A 22,636-nucleotide genomic window follows, 5' to 3' on the forward strand; every position below is an offset into this window, starting at 1 on the left:
ATGAACAAGAAAATCATGGTCGACACTTAGAAATTTCAATCTAAGTCAATGTAAAACACCTACAAATATGACGATGTCCATTTCTGAAACCGAGATTAGCTTTTGTCCATTTTTGATACAAACATCCATATAACTGTCCACTTTTGAAACGAACTATCCCAATATTTGGAAAAAAAGTTGCAGGATGACACAGAAGTAAACTTCCATTTTATAAGAAATATAATTAAAATATGAAAGAAATAAGGCTATTCTTATACTTAGTTAACATTTTTAACATATATTTCAGTTCTTGCTTCACTGTATTTCTGGGCAAATAACCTCTGGTTCATCACAAGGTTCTTCAAAACAATCACATTCATAAATAATCATTAACAGCTTGTTCATTTTCGCTACAAATGTTCTTATTGATGACTTCGGCATACCACTTAAAAGAGGCATTAATTTCCAATCTTTTCCAAAGTGCTTTCGTGGTAATTTGTCAACATCTTTAAGTTTCAGTAGGTTTACATTCATGCCAATATCAGTAGGTAAAGGCTTCACTAACATTAGACTTACCTGTCACGCTTTCGTGATCTTACGCTCAATGCCTGTTTCCAAATACCGAGCTCGATAGCTGCCGTTGCTTAAGTGCGGACAGTATCCAGTATTTGGGAGATAGTGGGTTCGAACCCCACTGTCAGCAGCCCTGAAGATGGTTTTCCATGGTTTCCCATTTTCACATCAGGCAAATGCTGGGGCTGTACCTTAATTAAGGCCACGACCGCTTCCTCCCCACTCCTAGTCCTTTCCTGTCCCGTCATCGCTATAAGACCTAACAGAGTCGGTGCGACGTAAAGCAACTTGAAAAAAAAGTCCAAATAGTAGCCTACCTCACCTTTAACTACAACATTGCCTCTTTTCGTGCTCCTGAGTACAATTCTTTTACACTGTGAAATCTTGAAATGAAGTTGACTAGCAGATTTCAGATAAATCTGTGCTTGTTCTTTCCAATTCAGTGGTTTCAAGGTTTGTCTAATCACTTTCACTGTGCTGTACATTTTGAACACCTCAAGATATTCATCAGGACTTACTATGGTCGTCATATTTTTAAGGTCTTTCTCAATGAGTCCAAAAATCCTATCTGGAGGCAAATGTGAGTGTCCAGTAACTGGAAATACCAGTTTTAATTTGTCAACAGAGGATGGTGCATACGTTGTAAGCCACTTTGCACACATCGCCAACATAATGTTTTTATTTTCGCCGGCGCAGCTATCAGCAATCAACTCAACTGAAGTGAAGCCTTGTAAATCATTAGATCATAACTCATTAACAACCGCTGATGCTATTTCGTCTGATGATTTCTTTCCCTCATTCTCCAGCCACGTATATATATATATATATACACACACACATTTTTTTTGCTACTTGCTTTACGTCGCACCGACGCAGATAGGTCTTATGGCGATGATGGGACAGGGAAGGGCTAGGAGTGGGAAGGAAGCAGCTGTGGCCTTAATTAAGGTACAGCCCGGTGTGAAAATGGGAAACCACGGAAAACCATATTCAGGGCTGCCGACAGTGGGGTTCGAACCTACTATCTCCCGAATACTGGATACTGGTCGCACTGAAGCGACTGCAGCTATCGAGCTCAGTCCAGCCACATATAAACAGACACATTGTCAGGGCGCAGTTTGCTTTGAGATGTGCCTATTACAACAGACAGATTTAACAGTAGAGTTGTCTGGAATAATAAGCCGACTGATCACTTAAGATGGCGGTAACTGGGAACGGGCGTGTTTTGGTACCTCCGACATATTACTTCCTTTTCTTAGTCTTTCTTGTGTTTAGAAGTGTGTTGTACTGTGCTTTCATATCTACAACCATCCCTGAAGCAAGTGAAGTGTCGTGTGAATCAGTACTGCAATGGTGCTTCGCTGAACGGCATTATATTTTCTCTGCTTTGTCCGTCTCTGATCTCCCTGTGCTTCGCAATGCTCCTGTCTCTTCCAGTGAAAGGACAAACGTTGCCATGCTTCCTCACGTGCTGTGTTCGTTATATTACTACTTCTTTCCGGCGACATTCATTTAAATCCAGGACCGCCTAATGTTTATTATCAGAATACCCAGAGCCTGAAAAACAAACTGACTGTGTACTCAGTGAACCTGAATTTAGCAAGTTTGATATCTTATGTTTCACGGAAACTTTGTTACCTGATTTTGTGTCGGACAGTGAACTTCCATTCACGTCTAACTTTTCAGTGTTCCATAAAAACAGAGGTACTGGTAAACGTGGGGGTGGTGTAATGATTACAGTAAGTAATAAACTTAAAGCCCGTCACAGGCCCGACCTAGAAACTGAATGTAAGATAACCTGGGTTGAAATTACGATCCCCAGAACTAAAAACTTGTTAGTTGGTTGCTTCTACCGCCCACCCTCCGGTGATATCACAGCGTTAGAAAATTGCTTTAATTCAACGGTTTTGGCTCTGAATAAATCCAACGAAATTGTGCTAATCGATTTCAATTCGCACATATCCTGGCAATCTACCACCAATGGAACAGTAACCGATCCTGTGGACTCATTTATTTTGTCTAATTTCATAAACGGTCTTCATCTACATCAGTTCTGCTTAAAACCCACCAGAAATCTGGCAACATTGGACCTCTTCTTCTCTACAGTAACTAGTGTTAGTGTATCTGTTGGCAGAAAGATTCTTAGCGCTGACGACTCAATCAAAGCTACCCTCAGCCTACCCGCTTATCAACATAAAGACTTCCCACCCGCTGCGAGGCAAACATTTCCTCTGTGGAGTAAAGTGGACTGGCTAGTCTTCAACCAGGACTTGTCATCCCTCCTGTGGTGCTGGTTACCAGCTGAGCGTGACGTCAACAATGCAGTTTCCCTGTTTGAGGATTTAATATTTACTACCATTAAAACAGTATGTGTACCTTTCTCCAAACCCAGAACACACAAATATCCCCCCCTGGCTGAGTGCCGAAACTAAATTGCTACCGAAGAACAAAATCTGTGCGCGGTCACTCTGGAAGTCCATCCCCAATTTACACACGTATAATACTTTTAAACACCTCACGAAAATTTCAAAATCGCATCTTGAAAATGACTACAACCGGCACATCACTTCTATAACTGGAAACCTTAAAAACAACCCTAAAAAATTCTGGACCCTCATTTCATCACGTAGAAAGTCACCCCGGATACCACCGAATCTTGAAATACATAGTGATGATGTCCCAACTGAATTAAGGTCTCAAAAATTCAATGAGTACTTTCACTCCACCTTTACCCCTCCTGCACCTCTCACAGAACTACCACAGATCAATAGTGTTCGCAGTTACTCTCTGTCGCAAATATCAACGACCCCTAACGAAGTTCAAAATATTCTCAGTAGTCTCCCACAAACCGCTCCACCGGGCCCAATGATATTAGCCCTATATTCCTCAAAAATACTTTTGCATCTTTCTGTGCACCGTTATCTACAATTTTAAACCTGTGTATGGCTACTGGTACATTCCCCAACAGCTGGAAACAAGCTGATATCACACCTATTTTCAAATCTGGCAACAAACATGATATCTCATCGTACCGCCCAATATCTATCATTCCAATACTAACCTCTATCCTTGAAAGAATAATCCACCGCCGACTCCTCTTTCACACAGTCGTACCTCTCTGAAGAGCAACACGGATTCACTCCTGGAAAATCATGCCTCACTAACCTCACTGTTCTCAATCACCACATCAATACAGCAATGGAAAATAAATCTCAGATGTAATCTATATAGATCTGGCCAAGGCATTCGACTCAGTGGATCATGCACTACTTCTTCATAAGCTCGCCACCAGATTTAATATCCATGGCCCCGTCTTGTCTTTGATAACAAGTTTCCTCTCCGGCAGAAAACAAAGAGTGGTACTCCCTGAATCTGCCTCATCATGGTTACCTGTGTTATCAGGTGTATCTCAGAACAGTATCCTGGGACCCCTATTCTTTGTTCTCTATATCGATGACATAATTCTTTGGACCCAAAATAGTCAGTGTTCCCTCCTCTTGTACGCTGACGACCTGAAAATCCTAAGAGAAGTGTCTACGCCTGATGACTGTGATGAATTACAGACTGTTCTCAATTCGTGTGGTGACTGGTTTAAGAAATGGAATCTTTCTCCCAATGTTAAGAAGTGCAATACAATCTCCTTTTCATTGCTAAAGCAAAGAATGAACACTGCATATACCATCCAGGGAAATACATTGCAATCGGCTTCTCAGGAAAGAGACCTAGGTGTTATAATAGACTGTAAACTAACCTTCTCTGCTCACATTCACTCTATAAAATCCCGTGCTATGCGTACTCTAGGCATTCTATACAGGTTTACTGAAATTAATGATATAAACGCCTTAAAATTATACTTTGTCTCGTATGTTCTCCCCATTATTGACTTTTGTTCCCCTATTTGGTCCTCATTTGCTATCACAAACATAACTCAACTAAATAGTATTTTTAACTTTATCACTTTCATTGTTAAGACTCGCAATCCTGTTTTTAAGAACAAAACTAAATCTGACATTATAAACTATCTGGGTATACTTGACCTGAGAAGCCGTTTACAGTTCTCTGATCTATGTTACCTTCACAAAATAATCAATGGTTACACCAACTGTAATACTCTTCCGGCGTACTTCCCAATACACGTTCCTCCCCGCCCTACACGCAACCGGCGCACTCATCATGTGTCCCATCCGCGCCTAACTTTACAACAACGCTCTATCTTCCACCATCTCCCTACTCTTGGTAACTCACTACCCGATATTGACATATTCACACCTTTCGCATCCTTCAAACAAAAAATTAGAAGATTTCTCTAAGTCCTCCCCAGGTTTTCACTTTCTTCCATCCCTCCAACCCTCGACCTTTCTTCTTCCAAATTTCAGTAACCGACACTTGCCAGTTACCGTTGTCATTGTTGTTACATTGTTACTGTTAAAATTGTTAATTTATTGTAGTTACTTAATATTGTTGTTTATACCTTTGTTATCTTTTATACGTATTTAAACTTATTATTATTATTATTATTATTATTATTATTATTATTATGTGAAAAATGACCCTCCATAGGCTGTATCTAATAATTAAATAAATAAATAATTAAAAATGAAAAAAAAAGAGGTTCCGACGCCTTGACAGTTTGATGTCACATGTAGCAATATGATTGGCTGAAACGGTCATGTCCGTTTTTGATATAAACTACGTTTGGAGGTGTCCGATTATGAAAGAAACTGCATATTTCTATGTTAAAAACTACGTACAAATATTTGTTTATGAAAGACACGGACCACTAATTCAGAGAGAGCATTAAAAATGCTATAAGGATCAATCCTTAACTGAATTTTGATACATGTGGTGCATGTTTGATATTAGCCACCTCGTATGTTTGTCCTTCCTTTCTCAACAAGTCGAAGACTTGCAGGTCTGTTGAACCAAATTATTAAAACCATAAGCCATCAGATTTGCTATAATTATTGTAATTTTAAGATGAATTCAAATTAAAATTCAAACACAAATTAAAATTCACACACAAAGTTACTAAAATAGTTCCCTTCACAAAACTCTTTGTGCTAAATTAAATACACTTCGTAATTCTGCATATACTGCAAACTCTCGATAGTCTCAATAGTATAGACCCACATATAAAGTTTGCTTTGGAATCAGAAAAAAATACGTCAATTTTTTGCACTTAACAATTAACAAACTCAATTCCTCTTTTATATATACAGTATTTTTTTAAAGCCTATGCAAACAGCTGTTACCAAAATTATTTGTTTGAAATGAACAACCCTAGATGGCTTTAACTTCGGCATTTTAAGTATACTCGAAAAACAATCGTGGCCGATAACACAAATCCACTTAGCACACGTATGATTCCACGGAGGTATTTAACCAGAATGGCATTATGGGCCTACTGCTGTCTATCCTCCTACCCCCTTGATTTCAACATCACTTCTGGATTAGCTGTAAGCGCAGGTATGTCTCCTGGAATGTGGATATTCCAAAAAGTAAGGGTTCAACAAAGTTGTGAAGATGCTCTTGTCTTTGTATTCATCCTCACTTTCAGTTCCGTTAATATCCAGTACCATACCCAAAATATGCATCATAAACCATTAAGAATGTGAAAAAATGACTCAAAACATATAAAATATTCAAATTAATTCCATAAAATGACATAATGACACAAAAAGCGAGAAAATGACAAAAATAAAACATTTAGGAAAATGACAAAAAAATGACTTAATAAATATGCATTTCTGTAATATGGGGGCTATGAACAGAATTTGTATATAAGTTAGCAATGTCTGTGGTGAATCATTTAAAAGATAACATGTCACCGGAATCCAGGCCCTGGTGATAATTATAAAGAAATCACACTCGTGTGAGGAAACCATGGTCAAAAAAAGGCTGGGTACACGAACTGTAGAAATGGTGCAAGCAATATAGAAAAGCTGTGCCAGCAGCATACAGACACTGTTTGGAAAGACAGAATGGTTTAGAAATGAAACTGGACTAAGACAGGGAAGTGTGCCATCGCCTTCATTTTTTCTAATGGTTATGGACAAAATCGTAAATTAGACAAAGAAAGCATATGGGAATAGGGAGATGAAGTTATTACTATCTACAGATAAATTTGTGGTCTGGGGAACAAACAGAGAAGAAGTACAAGAACAACTTGATGCACTGAACAAAACAACTGAAAATCAGTGCAGAGAAAAGCAAGACCATGGTGACATCAAGAAGAGAAAGACAAAGGAAGGGCATTGTGAAAATTGGTGGTCAAATCCTTGAAATTGCTGACAGTTTCAAATACCTATGAAGTGAATTAATGCAGAACACAAGGCTGAACATGGAGATTAGGAAGAAGGTGCAACAGGGCAATGTTTTCTACTAGAGTGTACAAAACCTTATCTGGAATAAGGAAGTACCAAGGAAGTGTATAATGCACAAAATGTAAATGCACCCATATTACCTATGCAGCTGAGATTGGACAATGACAAGTAGAGAGGAGAGTAGGATTCAATTGGGAAATAGTGGGTTCGAACCCCACTGTCGGCAGCCCCAAAGAGTGTTTTCCGTGGTTTCCAATATTCACACCAGGCAAATGCTGGGGCTGTACCTTAATTAAGGCCATGGCCACTTCCTTCCCACTCCTAGACCTTTCCTATCCCATCATCGCGATAAGACCTATCTGTGCCGGTATGATGTAATGCACCTTGCAAAAAAAAAAGTAGAATTCAAGCCAGTAAAATGAAATACCTGATAAGTATCATAAGAAGGACAGACTGAGAAACAAAGATGTGAGAAAGGGGGTCAGAATGGAAAACCTACATGAAATAATGTTATTTATTGACTTTACGTCCCACTAACTACTTTTACGGTTTTTAGAGATGCCAAGGTACTGGAATTTAGTCCTGCAGGAGTTCTTTTACATACCAGTAAATCTACCAACATGATCTGATGTATTTGAGCACCTTGAAATACCACTGGACTGAGTCAGGTTCGAACCTGCCAAGTTGGGGGTCAGAAGGCCAGGTCCTCAACCGTCTGAGCCACTCAGCCCGGCAATAACCTAAATTACAAAATTAATAGACATAAACTAAGATAGTTTGAACATATAAAAAGGATGGAGGAGGAAAGAGTTCCAAAACAGATGACGGAGATGAAGGTGAAGGGAAAAGAGACCTAGAAGGAGACCTTAGAACAAGGTGAATGGATTCAATAAAGAGGAGTGCAAGAAGTAGCAGTAGCCTGGACTGGGACAAATAGATGGAAGAGGAATGGTGAAAGGAGAGAAGAAGGTGGAAACTGCCAAAAATGCCCAGACTCGACAGGAGCTGGATAAGGGGAAAGGAGGAGGATTATGAAAAAAGTTCTATTTTTTAATTTTAAACCACTTCCTACAAAATATTCTTTGCAACTATGTCAATAATATTCTTTCAGAAGTGGAAAGAGAGATAATTTCTTCCTCCTCAGTTACGGGTTAGTTTTGAAATAAATGAATGTAAGAGTGGAAGTAGTAAGTAGCTTATGTGAAGGGAAGAAACCTACAGTGATAATTGAATACTCATGGAAAAGATGTCTAATGGTACACTTGTACATCTTCCCGCAATCATAGATCCATACCCATGGGGGAGGGGAGGGGAGGGAGGTGTATTAAATTACTTAAATGTGGTATATAACAGTGACTCTTAAAGAATACAATATTTATAATAAATAATCCTGCAGACAGAAAAACCGTTAAACATGTAGTTTGTTACTAATTTTTATTTAAAAAATAACTTGCTTTATTATTATTTTTTTAATTTTTTTTTGCTTCACGATGCACCTACACAGATAGGTCTTATGGCAACGCTGGGATAGGAAAGGCCTAGAAGTGGGAAGGAAGCAGCCATGGCCTTAATTAAGGTACAGCCCCCGCATTTGCCTGGTATGAAAATGGGAAACAATGGAAAACCATCTTCAGGGCTGCCGACAGTGGAGTTCAAACCCACTATCTCCCGGATGCAAGCTCACAACTGCACACCCCTAACCGCACAGCCAACTCACCCGGTGCTTTATTTTACAACTGAAGAATTTAATCCTTGCAGTTACCTATCCAAGATACATTGCCGTACGCTCCCTACGTTTCTGAATTTTCTGTTCTCCCATGTAAGTAACTGTGCAAAAATAATATGTTGCTGTAATTTTCCAGAGAAATATTTGAACGTCTTGCTGAAATGACACATCCCACTGTGCTAAATACTCTCTCACTTTGAGTACTTGTTGCAGGAATACCAAAAACTTTTTGGGCTACATGTCCTAGTTTACGAAATAGTCATTCGTGCTGACACCACCAGCCACATAAATCAAGTGTCACCTTGAACTCCATGAATGTAAGTTTGAATTTCATCCTTTCCAGAGTCATCTTTTCTTTGGAGGGGATGATACCTGAGTCTACTTTTTCGCACACGGCTCTCACTTTATTAAGCACCAAATGAAACAAGGGCAAAAATGAGTCATGATAAATAATATCAAAAATTTATAAACATCTGTGAAGATTTCTGAACTTTGGCCAGAGGAATGTTGCAATTTTGTGCATTTTATTGGGTACAAATAATTGTTCTAACAAATTATATGCACGCTGTTGCTGATTACACATTCCATCATCATCAATGCCCTTTGGCAGGCAGTGTTTTCTTAGCCTGCATTAACTAAGAAAGTAGTATTGAAATGTGGGACTCTCATACCTAGTTTCTCTGTTGCCTCTTTGAAAACTAACAAGAAATAAATCAGTGATGCAATTTGGCTTTGCTCAACACTTGAAGATGTAAGATGATCTCTGTTGTGCTCCTTCAAAATGTAATTCACCAGTAAATAAATAACCAACAATGATAATACTGATGATAATGATTTGACAGTATGTTGTTACACCTTTTCAAAATGTCATAAAAATGATTGTAGCACGATTAGTTTAGAATTCCAGTGCGTTTGAATGGCCTGTTTCAGAGGCGTGTCGAGTGTTTCTATTACACCATAGTGTTTAAACAAGGAAACAGTTTCTTTGCATTTAAGAATGTGCTTCAAAGATATCACTGCTGCCAGCTCTTTTTGCACCTTTGTTTTTTGTAACTTGACCAACTGTGAATCATCTTCACTACAATTAAAATTATTTTGAAGCCAAGAAAAATTTTTATTAACTAAAATGTCTCCAAAAGGTTTTGCTGCTACCTCTATTGGTTTCATAAAAGCCAACATTCCCCTCAGCTTTTCAAGGTCAAGTCTTTAATTTAGAGCCTGGTAATGCTCTAATACTTCACAAGTCAAAAAAAAAAAAAAAAAAAAAAATGATCAAATATGCACATACGTTTTTACTACTGAAAGGTATGATTTTTAATTAATGGACAGTCTGCTCTAAATTTACTTACCTGATTGAAATTTATGTTCACTGCTTCCAGCATGGGAAATGCTGAAATAAATCTTCCTGATGTATCAGATACAGGGCCCTTGAGTTTATTTCCAAGTGTTTTGTCTAAAATATTGTCAGATGCCACCACTAAGGAAATTTTATGGAGAACTTCAGTTCCCTCTTAACTATACATGCCCAAATAAAATAGCTTTAAGGTAAATGTAGGCTTCAAGATTATATTGAGGCAGTGTGCAGCACAGTACAGTCTTCAAATGGAACTATCTCAAGGCCACATTTAATATTTGCTCCATTGTCTCAAATAATATATTTTTAGCAACTGCAGGACAAATTCATAGCTCTTTCAGCATATTAAAGAGGACTGTGTTAATGTTTTGCGTTGTTTCAGGTGCTTCGGAAAATTAAGTTGTAAATAGTACTCTGTTAACCCATTCACTGCCAAACCCGTATATATACGTTACTGAACGCCGTGCCTCGTCTTCCAAACCAGTATATATACATTTTCGTGCAGTGTGTACTTCACCGATCTCGCAAATGAACGTGATACAGTGTCATGCTTTGAGATTCCATGGAAATGCTCAAAGTAGTTCTCTACAGCAGATATACCACCCCGTTTTGCATGTTTTGAAAGTGATCTGGTGTTATTTCAGCTTCTTTGGAGTGGAACATCTTTCCTGCTAATGTGTAGCCATCATGGCGTCTTGAAGTATACATTCATCCCTTGTTTCCTAATAAATAGTGATTCTGGATAGCTATATTTTGATAATGAAGATGGAGAATATCTAAGTGGCGATATTGAACTACAAGCAATTGTGAGACAAAGTAGTAATGATGAATCTCACGCGGAATTGTCACCCCTTCCTCAGATAAATACTTTTTTCCACAAATGTAAATGATTATGATAATACCAGTTCTCGGATCAATAATTTTACATTATATTTCAGTAACAGTATCATCGAGCGGATTAGCCGTGCGCATTAACATATTACGGCTATGGAGCCAAGCTCTGCATTCGGCAGGCAAGTTTGAACCGCACCGTCAGCTGTGCTAAGAATTTCTTTTTTTGCTTTTTTGTGGTTTCCCTTTTGCACTCCCAAGCAAATGGCGGGACAGTTCCTATTCATAAGCCACAGCCGATTCCTTCCACTTCCTTACTCAGTTTCATTCACCACCATTCATTTCATATTTATCTTCTCAACTGAGGTTTGCATCAGGAAGGGCATCCAGCCGTAAAAATATGGTGTAAACTATAATCTCACTTCACCCCCGACGCCATATTGGGCTGCGGGCCTAAGAGGATGATATGCATTTTATTAATAATATCAGTAATAATGTATCTGTAAAAGTGCTGCTTCTTAAAAAAAAAAAAAAAAAACGGCCCAAAGGGCTCGCCTGGTCATCAAATCTCGCCAGTGAAAAGTTTAACGAGCTCCCAGTCCTTATTTATATAATGACCTGGTTTTCATGATAATTTTCAGTCTGCAAATCAGAAGCAGCAGCCTGAACTTTTTTTTCCTGCCACTTGTAATATTTCTGGCATCATTTCCTCCCTAATCATGCGAACTCCGGCTTTACACGCGTGATATTGTTCTAGGATCACATAAAAGGTCACCAGCATCGACATTACCATATTTTGCTCCAAAATCGATGGCTTTAAGCTTGTAAACTGTGGTCCAATGAACATATTAAATGGTCTTACATCCATAGCAATTTCATCAATGTAAGCATCTTGAAAATTTTCTTTCAATTTCAGGCATTACATGAATTTTATACGAACTAGAACATGACTGAACACACATGTCTTGCAGGAACCAAGAGTCCAGCTGTCTACTTAAAAATTTTAATTGTTGTACATGAGAAGCACTGGACAAATCCTGTGTATTTTGAAGTATTTTTACCCATTATCTGTCTGAATTTTGTCCAAGTAGAGTTTGAAACTAAATTCTTTTTTCTTTTTATCCTGATTTAATTTTATTTTCAGCACATCATTTTGACACTGTCTTGCAACAGCGGAAACAGTGTCAGATTCTACTTGACGTTGACAGTGCTGTACCATCATCAATATTCATATTGACGTTTAATAATTACGGTTTGCTGGATTTAGCCACAGTTTATCTACTAGTATGAGAAGAGCATTTAACGAACACCGATTGCTCCGTTATGTCCCAAGCGCTCGTTAATAACTTTACTTCGTGATTCATCGGAAACATGGGGTAACTCTCGCGATAATCATGATCCGCCTTCTCAGTGCATTCGTGGACGGAGTACAATAAGTTGTACTCACTCTGTTGCAGCTCACTAGTTTTAACATGCAAGCAGAACAGGGAGACTGGCACTGTTAAGGACTTCCCTCACACAGGTCATTCAACAACTACAACCGCAGTCTATGACCATTTTCTTCAAATTTCAGCTCGGAAGAACCCTGAACGCAAGGGCACCATGCTGAATAATGATCTATGGGCACCCACAGGTCACCATGTTTCAACTCAAACTGTGAGAAACAGATTGCATAAAGCACAACTTCACTCTCGACGCCCATCGTGAGGCACAGCTATCAAACCTAGACCATGAGACTTGGTACAGATGGGCCCAACATCATGCTGAACAGTCTCTTCAGAATTAGCATGAAGTCCTTTCCACTGATAAGTGTTGCATAAGCCTAGTTCGTGATGATTGTCGGCAATGAGTTTCAAGGCAATCTGGTCAGGCTAGACATCTCAAGACACAATGTCCAGCACATGCAGCAAGGAGGTGGTTTTCTGATGTTTTGGGGTGGTATTATGTGAGGCCACTATACATCATTCCTAGTCATGCAGGATATCATGGCTGATTGATATAGGGACTACATCCTCCGACTCCGACCCATTTGACTGTCAGTCTAACCCTGCAACAATAGAATTCCTTATGCATTTTTTTTTTTACAAGTTGCTTTATGTCGCACCCACACAGATAGGTCTTAGAGCGACGATTGGGGTAGGAAAGGGGTAGCAGTGGGAAGAAAGCGGCCGTGGCCTTAAGGTACAGCCCCAGCATTTGCCTGGAGTGAAAATGGGAAACCATGTAAAATCAACTTCAGGGCTGCCGATAGTGGGGTTCGAACCCACTATCTCCCGAATACTGGATACTGGCCGCACTTAAGCGACTGCAGCTATTGAGCTCGGTAATTTCTTATGCATGACCACAGCAGGTCTGGTCCGGCAAATTAGCACAGCATTAGTACCAATTAGGCTGACCTGTTCTATTCAGTACTTCATGAACCATCAAGAGTTGTATGTGGGCTTTGAGTGCATCTTTGGTGTGGTTTATATATTTGTTCATTCAGTGTATTAAACAATTAAAATGCCACCAGATCATAAGTCCTCATCTACAAAATTAAGACTGTACACAAGCGATTTTCTGAACAAAGGATCATCAATGGTTGGTCATTTTTTGTAATGCCTACCAGAAAAAAGTGTCCAGGCCTCAGTGATTTCTATTGCAACAACACATTATGACAGAAAAATGCAAGGCCAACAATAAGTTAAAAAGCAAGGAAAAGCAGATAATTCTATTAGATATGCAAATGGATGTGCAAAGTGTATTTAGTAAGTACCATTGTCGAGCCCTTATCGATGCAGATATACCACTCTACAAGTTAAACAACCTGTATTTCAAAGAGTTCCCGGAAAAATACACGGTGAGGAGTATACCAGACCAGCCAACATTTAAGGAAGAACCATGCACCATTGCTCTATAAAGGAACACTGGGAGAAATAAGGAACTCTATGCAAGTCACTCCAACATAGGTATTACTTGAGACGACAGATAACACTGGGAGAATGATTGAGAACGCTGTCATCAGTTGAATGAATGGCGAGCCTCGTAAACCTGTTCCACTAACATTCGAGGCAATTCTATGACCGAATGGTAGATACGATAATTTGTTGAAGTTTCTGAGTGAAGCAGCTCCATATATGGTCAAAGCTGGTGAAGCATTAAAGTGATATATCCCAAGATGATTCACTTTACTTGTTCAGTCCATGCCCTACATCGGTGTACAGAACTTATTCGAGCTAGCTACCCAAAGTGGACCTTTTAATATCTTCAATGAAGAAAGTTTTTTTGAAGGCTCCTAGGAGGATTCAGGTTATGAGACATCTACGGTGAAATGCCACTGCCATCCAAACCAATCGTAACTCGATGGGGAACATGGTTAGAGGCAGTAGCATACGATGCAGTTAACAATGAAGCTGCTTAGAATGTATTAAGTGTTTTAAACTGACTGTGCTGCTTCAACTGAATCTGCAAAGTTAAGTTGTTGGTGACAAAACAGAGAATTGCATAACATCAGCATTGAATGCTCCCCAAAAGCAAGAAATCACTCTGCCCAAAAGCCTTGCTGTTGTAAGGGAAGTGAATGAACGTCTGAACTGCTCCAGTGGAGATGTTGGGGAAGCTGCAAAAGTGAAGTTCACTCCCAGCCAAGAATCCAGGACATAGTGATATGTGCAAAATTAGTGCTATTGTAAGTGATGAATCAAGTGTGGAACTAGATCTGGATTTATCTCCTGATGACATAGCAAGGTTTAGAATGGTCCTTATATCATCTTGTGATGTTGAGCATTCTGCGAGTACAAAGCAATTTTAAAGAGAGAATAGATCAGTTTCACTTTTGAACATTTAAAACCCACTGTTTCTCAAATGAGCAATTGTCATTAAAAGATTAAGTCATTAAAAGGTTAAGATGTGCCCACACCCCCCTGCCAAAAAAAAAAAAAAAAAAAAAAAATGTAGCAATGGCTCAAAATAAAATCCCAATTACGTATGAGTGGCTCAATGCTATAGGGGCCTAACCTGCACATTAAAAAATATGCCATTAATGTGCTAAATGTACCCATAATGTTGCCCCTATCAGTGTCGCACTTCCTCAATATTGTACATTACAGTGGCATGATTGGTGCTGCCATCTGCAGTTATGTTAGGCAACTATCAAAACCTTCAGTTCCTGTAGTGCCAGCTGTGACTATCCAACATTAAGATAGCTGAAGAGAGCTGGATTAGAAATACTCCTGGAGGAAAATTACAATGGCAGCAACAAGGACAATGATTATGAGCAAAACTATGCGGATTTGAAATCCTCAGGTAATTCAGAATAGGTACGTACACTGATAATATTAATTAATAAGTTGAATGATTTGTAGTTAGTAAAGGAAACGTACACTGATCAGGCAGAACATTATGACCACCTACCTAATCTTTGGCACAGATAACAGCGGCAACCCATCTTAGCATGGAAACAATGAGGCCTTGGTAGGTCGCTGGAGGGAGTTGGCACCACACACGCACAAACAAGTCACCTAATTCCCGTAAATTCCGGGGAGGGGGCGATGAGCTCTGACGCCACGGTCAGTCACATCCCAGATGTGTTAGATCGGGTTAAGATCTGGCAAGTTGGGGGTCAGCACATCAAATGCAACTCACCACTGTGTTCTTCGAACCACTCCATCATACTCCTGGCCTTGTGACATGGCGTATTATCTTGTTGAAAAATGCCACTGTCGTTGGGAAACATGATCGTCATGAAGGGATGTACGTGATCTTCAACCAGTGTACAATACTTCTCGGCCGTCACTGTACCTTGCACGAGCTCCACTGGACCCATGGATGCCCTCATAAATGTGCTCCAGAGCACTTTGCATTTCTGTACCAATGTAGGAACATAACAAGCTTGAAAAGTGAAAATATTCTTAACTCTTCACTTTTCACTTTGCGAGACAAAATACGAAAAGTGGTGGTGGAACAAAATTTGAACTGAAAAGTGCAAAGTGAAAAGCTGTAAAATTTATTCGTGGAACATGACCCTGACCTCTTCATGCAGCCATGGCATGACATGTTCAATATATTGTTTAACACAGTATTTCGCTGATGAACAGGACAACAAGATACTCTGTATTATGTAAGTTTTGAAGAAGTTCATTAAGAACAATAATCTGAACACAAAAATTTTGCATCTCAATTAAGGGCACACACTCAATATAAATTTATGGGACAGTCAACAGGGCTTGGAAAGTTCTAAGTGAATAATCTAATGTAGAAAGTTTCCACTTCACAATAATAACCATAGAGAGATAAGTGGTGAAGAAAAACAACAAATCTTTCATGCACCTCTGCCACACTAAAGAATGTTATATTATGTAGGTTTATCACAATGTTGGGAAGTGTAAGAGCTTTGGGCTGCAAATGAAAGAGTCACCAAGAAACTAACCAAGGACAAACAGTTGCCAACATATATCAGGGTGATTAATCTGGTATTTTAATACTCACTTCTTTCTGAAGGGCTCCAGGAGCTGCTAATTCTAATCTTTCCAAGAGAGATTGGAATAGATTGCAGAAACCTTTATCTGGTTCAACTTCCAGGATGCGATTCTGTAATCACAAGAAAGCAACAACTATATACTCTCCTACCTAATGTCTTGTCAACACCTCAAAAAAACACCACCACCACACCACTTATGACAAGCCCAAATACTTTAATAAATATTTGAATCATTATGTAATAAGAATTAACAACGGTAGAAAACTGATGAAAGTGCTCAAATGAGGCAACTTGTTTATCAAGCGGACTACAATATAGTGAAGTCAGCTTGCGTTGTTAATATATTCATGCTTTTGTTTCTTAATGAGCAACCAAAAAATATATTTTTATCAATTACTGAGTAACTTGAACTAAAATACTATCAGTAAATATTTTAAAACTATATTTTTCCTCAGTATAAGTTTACTTTATCTGAATTAATATCTGGCTTCATCCCTGACTGGTGAGCATCCTGACCTTCGAGCCTCAGGTCCTACATTCAATTCCCAGTAGGGTTATAGGATTTTAATCTTGAGAGGTTAATTCCCTTGATACCAATATAAATGGTCCATTATTGGACATTATAAATTTTCCAGCTAACTCATTCCTGGTTGCCAGCGTTTTGCCCCAGTGTGCTAAGTTGGGCTCATCAGTTGGTAAATAGCACACCTACCAAGACGCATGGCTAGTGCATACTGTGGAGGCCACTGCGTAGGCTACTTGGAGCCACCGGCAGTGCCATGCACTATGAGAGCCAGTCTCATTACCAAAAATTGATGCCTGCCTGGCCTACAGATGATATAGATGTTGATTCCCATAGGGAACCTGAAATGGAACATTTATATTGGTATTATAAATTTACTCATTCAGAACAAATATTTCAGGTTCCCTATGGGAATCAACATCTATATCAGCCATGCGTCTTGGTAGGTGTGCTATTTACCAACTGATGAGCCCAACTTAACACACTGGGGTGAAACGCTGGCAACCAGGAATGAGTTAGCTGGAAAATTTATAATGTCTAATAATGGACCATTTATATTGGTATTATAAATTTAATGATATAGATGTTGATTCCCATAGGGAATCTGAAATATTTGTTCCGAATGAGTAAATTTATAATACCAATATAAATGGTCCGTTATTGGACATTATAAATTTTCCAGCTAAATCATTCCTGTTTGCCAGCGTTTCGCCCCCATGTACTAGGCTGGGCTCATCAGTTGGTACCTAGTACACCTACCAAGACGCTGGCTAGTGCATACCGTGGAGGCCACTGCGTAGGCTAATTGTAGCCACCGGCAGTGTCAATGCACTATGAACATCTATATCATCTGATGGCCAAGCAGGCATCATTTTTGATAAGGAGACAAAGTCTCTCATAGTGCATTGACACTGCCGGTGGCTACAATTAGCCTACGCAGTGGCCTCCACGGTATGCACTAGCCAGCGTTTTGGTAGGTGTGCTAGGTACCAACTGATGAGCCCAGCCTAGCACATGGGGGCGAAGTGCTGGCAAACAGGAATGAGTTAGCTGGAAAATTTATAATGTCCAATAACGGACCATTTATATTGGTATTATAAATTTACTCATTCGGGACAATATTTCAGGTTCCCTATGGGAATCAACATCTGTATCACAATTCCCTTGACTAGAGGGCTAAGTGTTTTTGTACACTCTCCAACATTCCTACAACTCTGACAACCCACACAATACTAATATGCAGTTTCCTGTTCATAACAGATGTCGCCCACCCTCATGTGAGGAACTGCCTTATAAGGACTGCACTACGCTGTAATAGCCACCATAAATTATTATTATTATTATTATTATTATTATTATTATTATTATTATTATTATTATTATTATTATTATTATTATTATTATTATTATTATCATCATCATCATCATCCAAATTAATTTTTTTTTTTTGCTATTTGGTTTACATCACACCGACACAGATACTGTAGGTCTTATGGCGACGATGGGATAGGAAAGGCTTAGGAATGGGAAGGAAGAGGCTATGGCCTTAATTAAGGTACATCCCCAGCATTTGCCTGGTGTGAATATGGGAAACCATTTTCAAGGATGCCAACAGTAGGGTTCGAATGCACTATCTCCCGGATGCAATCTCACAGCTACAGGCTCCTAATCGTATGGCCAACTTGCCCGGTCAAATTAACCTCAGTGGAAATGTTAAAATTATTAGGTTTACATCCCACTAACTACTGTACTTCTACGATTTTCAGAGACACTGAGATGCCAAAATTTTGTCCCACACAAATTCAGTTATGTGCCAGTGAATGTACCGATACAGGGCTGATGTATTTGAGTACCTTCATATACCACTACACTGGCTCTTACGTCTGAACCACTCAGCACGACCCAATGTACAAAGTGCCAGCATACTAAAAGTGGATCAGTTAACTCCAGTAAAATCATCATTACTAAACTTCACTCTTATAGTCTTTGAATTTGGGGGTGTTTTGGTAATATTATGTTGATCTGGAAACTTCTGTTAATATTAGAAGGTTGTATGTAATCTTTCTGCATTAAAATAATATACAGTGAAAACTGTGGAAGCCGGAATCTTATGGAACTTTAGATTTTTTCTGGTTTGTAAAGTTAACCAGATTCAACAGGTTCAAAATAAATGCAAGTTCAACTTCAGTACCAGATAATTTTTTATACACTGTATATAAGTGACTAAAGGATACAAACTAACATTTTAAGATTAATTAAGTTACTGTACTTTTATAACTGTTAGTCTGCCAAAACGAATGTTGAGTAAATAAAGTTATAAACTACCTGAAACAGAAAACATAAGGTTAGAGTATTAGATTTGTAAAAGAAACAACTTAGTTAAAATAGAATGACATGTTTTGTTCTTGAAAGAACATCATCAGATTTTAAACACTTAAATATTTAGATGAAGATGGTCTTCTGTGGTTTCCCATTTTCATACTAGGAAAATGCTGGGGCTGTACCTTAATTAAGGCCATGGCCACTTCCCTCCCACTCCTAGCCATTTCCTACCCCATCATCGCCATAAGACCTATCTGTGTCAGTGTAACGTAAAGCAACTTTTTTTAAAAAATCAGAAAATCAGCAATAAAATACCAGGCATTAGGCATTTTTTCAGCCTGCCAAGACTAAAGTATTACACTACTTGAAGTCTGTATTCTTCTTCAGAGCAATGGAAATCTGGAGAGACTGTCAAACTCAGAAATCTGCTAAGTCTGCTAGCAAACTTTCAGTAGTGGACACCTACTGATGATATTTTATTTTAATTCAGTTTTGTGTGTAATTTCTTGCATGAATTTTGAATTTAAGGTGAACAAGCTCCTTTAAAAATGTTCTCCAGTTTAACAATGACCAATATTGCTGTAAGATAAAAGACAAGGCTAGGAAGTTGGACCTACCTGAACTTCAGTGACAGCTTCCAGGGAAACATTTCCTAGGCAGTCAAGGGTGAAGGGACAGGAAGAGAAGGAAGAGCTTGTTGTGATTGGATAAAGAGATATAACCAGTGGCTTGTAGGCAATGAGAGTACTTCTCACTGACACTCTCTCAGCGGACACTGGAGTGATACAGGTTGGTGAGGGAGCGATGAGTGATATATAAGTGTAATATAAGCAAGTGCGAGTGAAGGTGGAGGGTTTAGTTGATTAGTGAGATGCAGTTAAGTGTTCTGGATATGAGGTGGTGTTAGTTAGTGGAAAAGAGTGGGTTAAGTGGGATAGGAAACACAATTTTGGTTGCACATGAGTCTGGGCAAACAGTGAGGTTAAGTAAGGTGAGTTTGCATACCGATTAGCTGAACAAAGAGCCTGCCAATGACAATCATTTCACTTATGTGATACTAGTAAATGTCTTGCCGCACATATTGTAACGGTGGATGTTCTCGCCAGGGTGAACGACTGAGTGCTAATATTGCAGAGGTGTCTTCCCTTACCAAAGTGAGCCAGCGCATGCAATCTTGGTGATTGTATGTTAACACTTAGTGCAACTGCAGTGTCTATCCCTTGTGTGAACCAAGTTGTGCGGTGACTCGTGTGGTCCTGTCCAATAGATAGAAAGGTATTCTCAAGCACAGGACTACGTGAGTAACTGACCAGTGTAGGTGTACGGTAAGGCGAGAGCAGCATAACATGATCGGCATAGAGCAATCCCGTGCGGCGATAGGTGGCTGGCTGGGCAGGCAGAAGACGACGTCAAAGCAAGCGGCGAATAATGGAGAACTGGGGAAGATCAGAGAGGTGATTTTGGCAGCAATGGTATTAACTGTGCTATTAATTATAGGAGGTGTGGAGATGAATCCCGGTCCTGACATGAGCTGGGAGGACTGGGAGAGAATCAAGGGAATGATAGGAGAAGCGGTAAAACCAAACACCGGAGAGGTATTGGTTAATGAATTCAAAAAGGAACAAGCCAAGGGTTTTGAAGATATGAAGTCCTGGTTCAAGGGGCAGTGGGGTGCCACGGAAAAAAGAATAGAGGAGAATGAAAGAGCAACGAGTGTGCTAAAAGAGCAGGTTAAAAATATGGAAAAGGAACTGACGTTTCTGAAGAATGAGCTTGGTTGCGTCAACCAACAAAGGATGAAGAAATGCATATACATCTATGGGTTACAGGAAGAATGAAACAAAGATAAAGTGAAGCTTATATATAAAGTGGTGGACCTCATACAGAATAAGCTAAAACTTAACTTCAGGAAGTGGATATGGACGATATCCAAAGAGTAGGAAAAGTGAAAGTTAGGAGACAAGTCAAAGTGAAGATGATGTCAACCATAATGGCGGACATAGTATTAAAAAATGCAAAGAACTTACAAGGGGAAAGGATTTGGATTAACAAAGACTTAGGAAAAGAAGGGATCGAGAATAACAGAATCCTACGGAAACATTTAGGAAGAGCCAAACATCAGGGCCTGAAAACATTTATTAAGAATCAAAGGCTAGTGGTAACAAATGGGGTATGGTGGCGCGTGTGGACTGTAACAAAGCTAAAAAAGATGGATGAAGAGCTGAAACAGGAAGAGGAAAGCGCGAAACGGCCCAGAGAGAGGCAGGTGCACACTCAAGAGGAGGGAGGAAATGTGGTAACCATAGCTGAAACACAGAGGCAAGTAAACAATACAGTGGAAGATAGTGTAAGCGATCAAGTGGTGCAGAGTGAAGTGAAAGGTGCAAGTGAAGACAATAGGAAGCAGGACAAGGACGCATCCTCACCGAACAAAAGTAATGCAGAAAATAAAATGGAAAGAAGACAGGTACTAAATAAGGAAAGATCATTGAGTTTGAAGGATTTATGGGGAAAGAAAAAAGGCGTAGGCACGGAGAAAGGGAAGGAGGAAGAGAGGAAGGAAGAAGGGGTGAGAGAGGGAGAAGACTTGCAAGAAAGAGCGACTAGGAGTAAGGGTGGAAGTGGAGAAGTACAGAAACAGAGAGGGGGAGGTAAAAAATAACTAGAGATGACGATAGGGTTGTGGAATATTGAGGGGTTGATAGGGAAGCTAGGAAATAAAGAAATAGAGAAATTAGTCAAAGAGTTTGAGATAATAGCCTTTGTAGAGACTTGGATAGGGAAAGGGATAGAAATTGATTGGGAAGGGTATAGAGTAATCAATGTCACAAAGAAAAAAATAGGGAGGATGAGAAGGAACCCTGGAGGAATAACAGTCTTAATAAAAAATGAGGTAGAAGGGAGAGTGGAGAGAATACAGAATGAGGTTGAAGGGGTGGTGTGGTATCGAGTTAAAATGGGAAGTGAAGAGAAGGAGGCAATTTGTCTAACTCCCTAGTACAATCATCCTAAAGATTCAGTGTATGCGAATAAAAAATTTTTTGAAGATCTGATGGAAGAAATAAATAAAATTACAGGTACATATATGGAAGATGGAATGATATTAATAGGAGATTGGAATGCAAGAGTGAGCAATACGGTACCGAATTATGGAAGGGAGGATACTGAAGTGAGGGGTTACAGAAGAAGCAGTAAAGACAAAGAGATAAATAGTAATGGTCTAAAGTTGCTAGAGCTATGTGCTATAGAAAAATTATATATTTTAAATGGTTGGATGGAGGGAGACAGTACGGGAGAATTGACGTTCATCACATCGAAGGGAGGGAGTGTGGTAGATATAGGAGTAAGCTCGGAAACAGCTTTAAGGAAAATAATAAGTTTTGAGGTGGTAGAATGTGGGTCAACAGATCACATGCCCATTAGGATAAAATTAAGAGAGGAAAATGGCAAAGCAAAGAGAGGGTTAAGAAATAGGATGAAGCATAAAGAGAGATGGAAGTATATTTGGAATGAAGCTACGATCGAGAAATTGAGAATGGAGCTAAGT

At 39.2% G+C, this 22,636-nt stretch overlaps 1 protein-coding gene across 1 annotated transcript in view; it reads right to left on the reverse strand.

Annotated features, from left to right (window-relative positions):
* The window catches only part of Tmem214 (Transmembrane protein 214), a 430,961-nt gene that overhangs the window by 287,776 nt on the left and 120,549 nt on the right, over nt 1-22,636 (reverse strand). Inside the window, exon 6 of the mRNA XM_067140553.2 lies at nt 16,253-16,354. Within this exon, the coding sequence (XP_066996654.1) occupies nt 16,253-16,354 (102 nt within the window). The remainder of the gene's footprint in view (nt 1-16,252; nt 16,355-22,636) is intronic.

The sequence above is a fragment of the Anabrus simplex genome, chromosome 2, assembly GCF_040414725.1.
Source record: "Anabrus simplex isolate iqAnaSimp1 chromosome 2, ASM4041472v1, whole genome shotgun sequence".
NCBI lineage: Eukaryota > Metazoa > Arthropoda > Insecta > Orthoptera > Tettigoniidae > Anabrus > Anabrus simplex.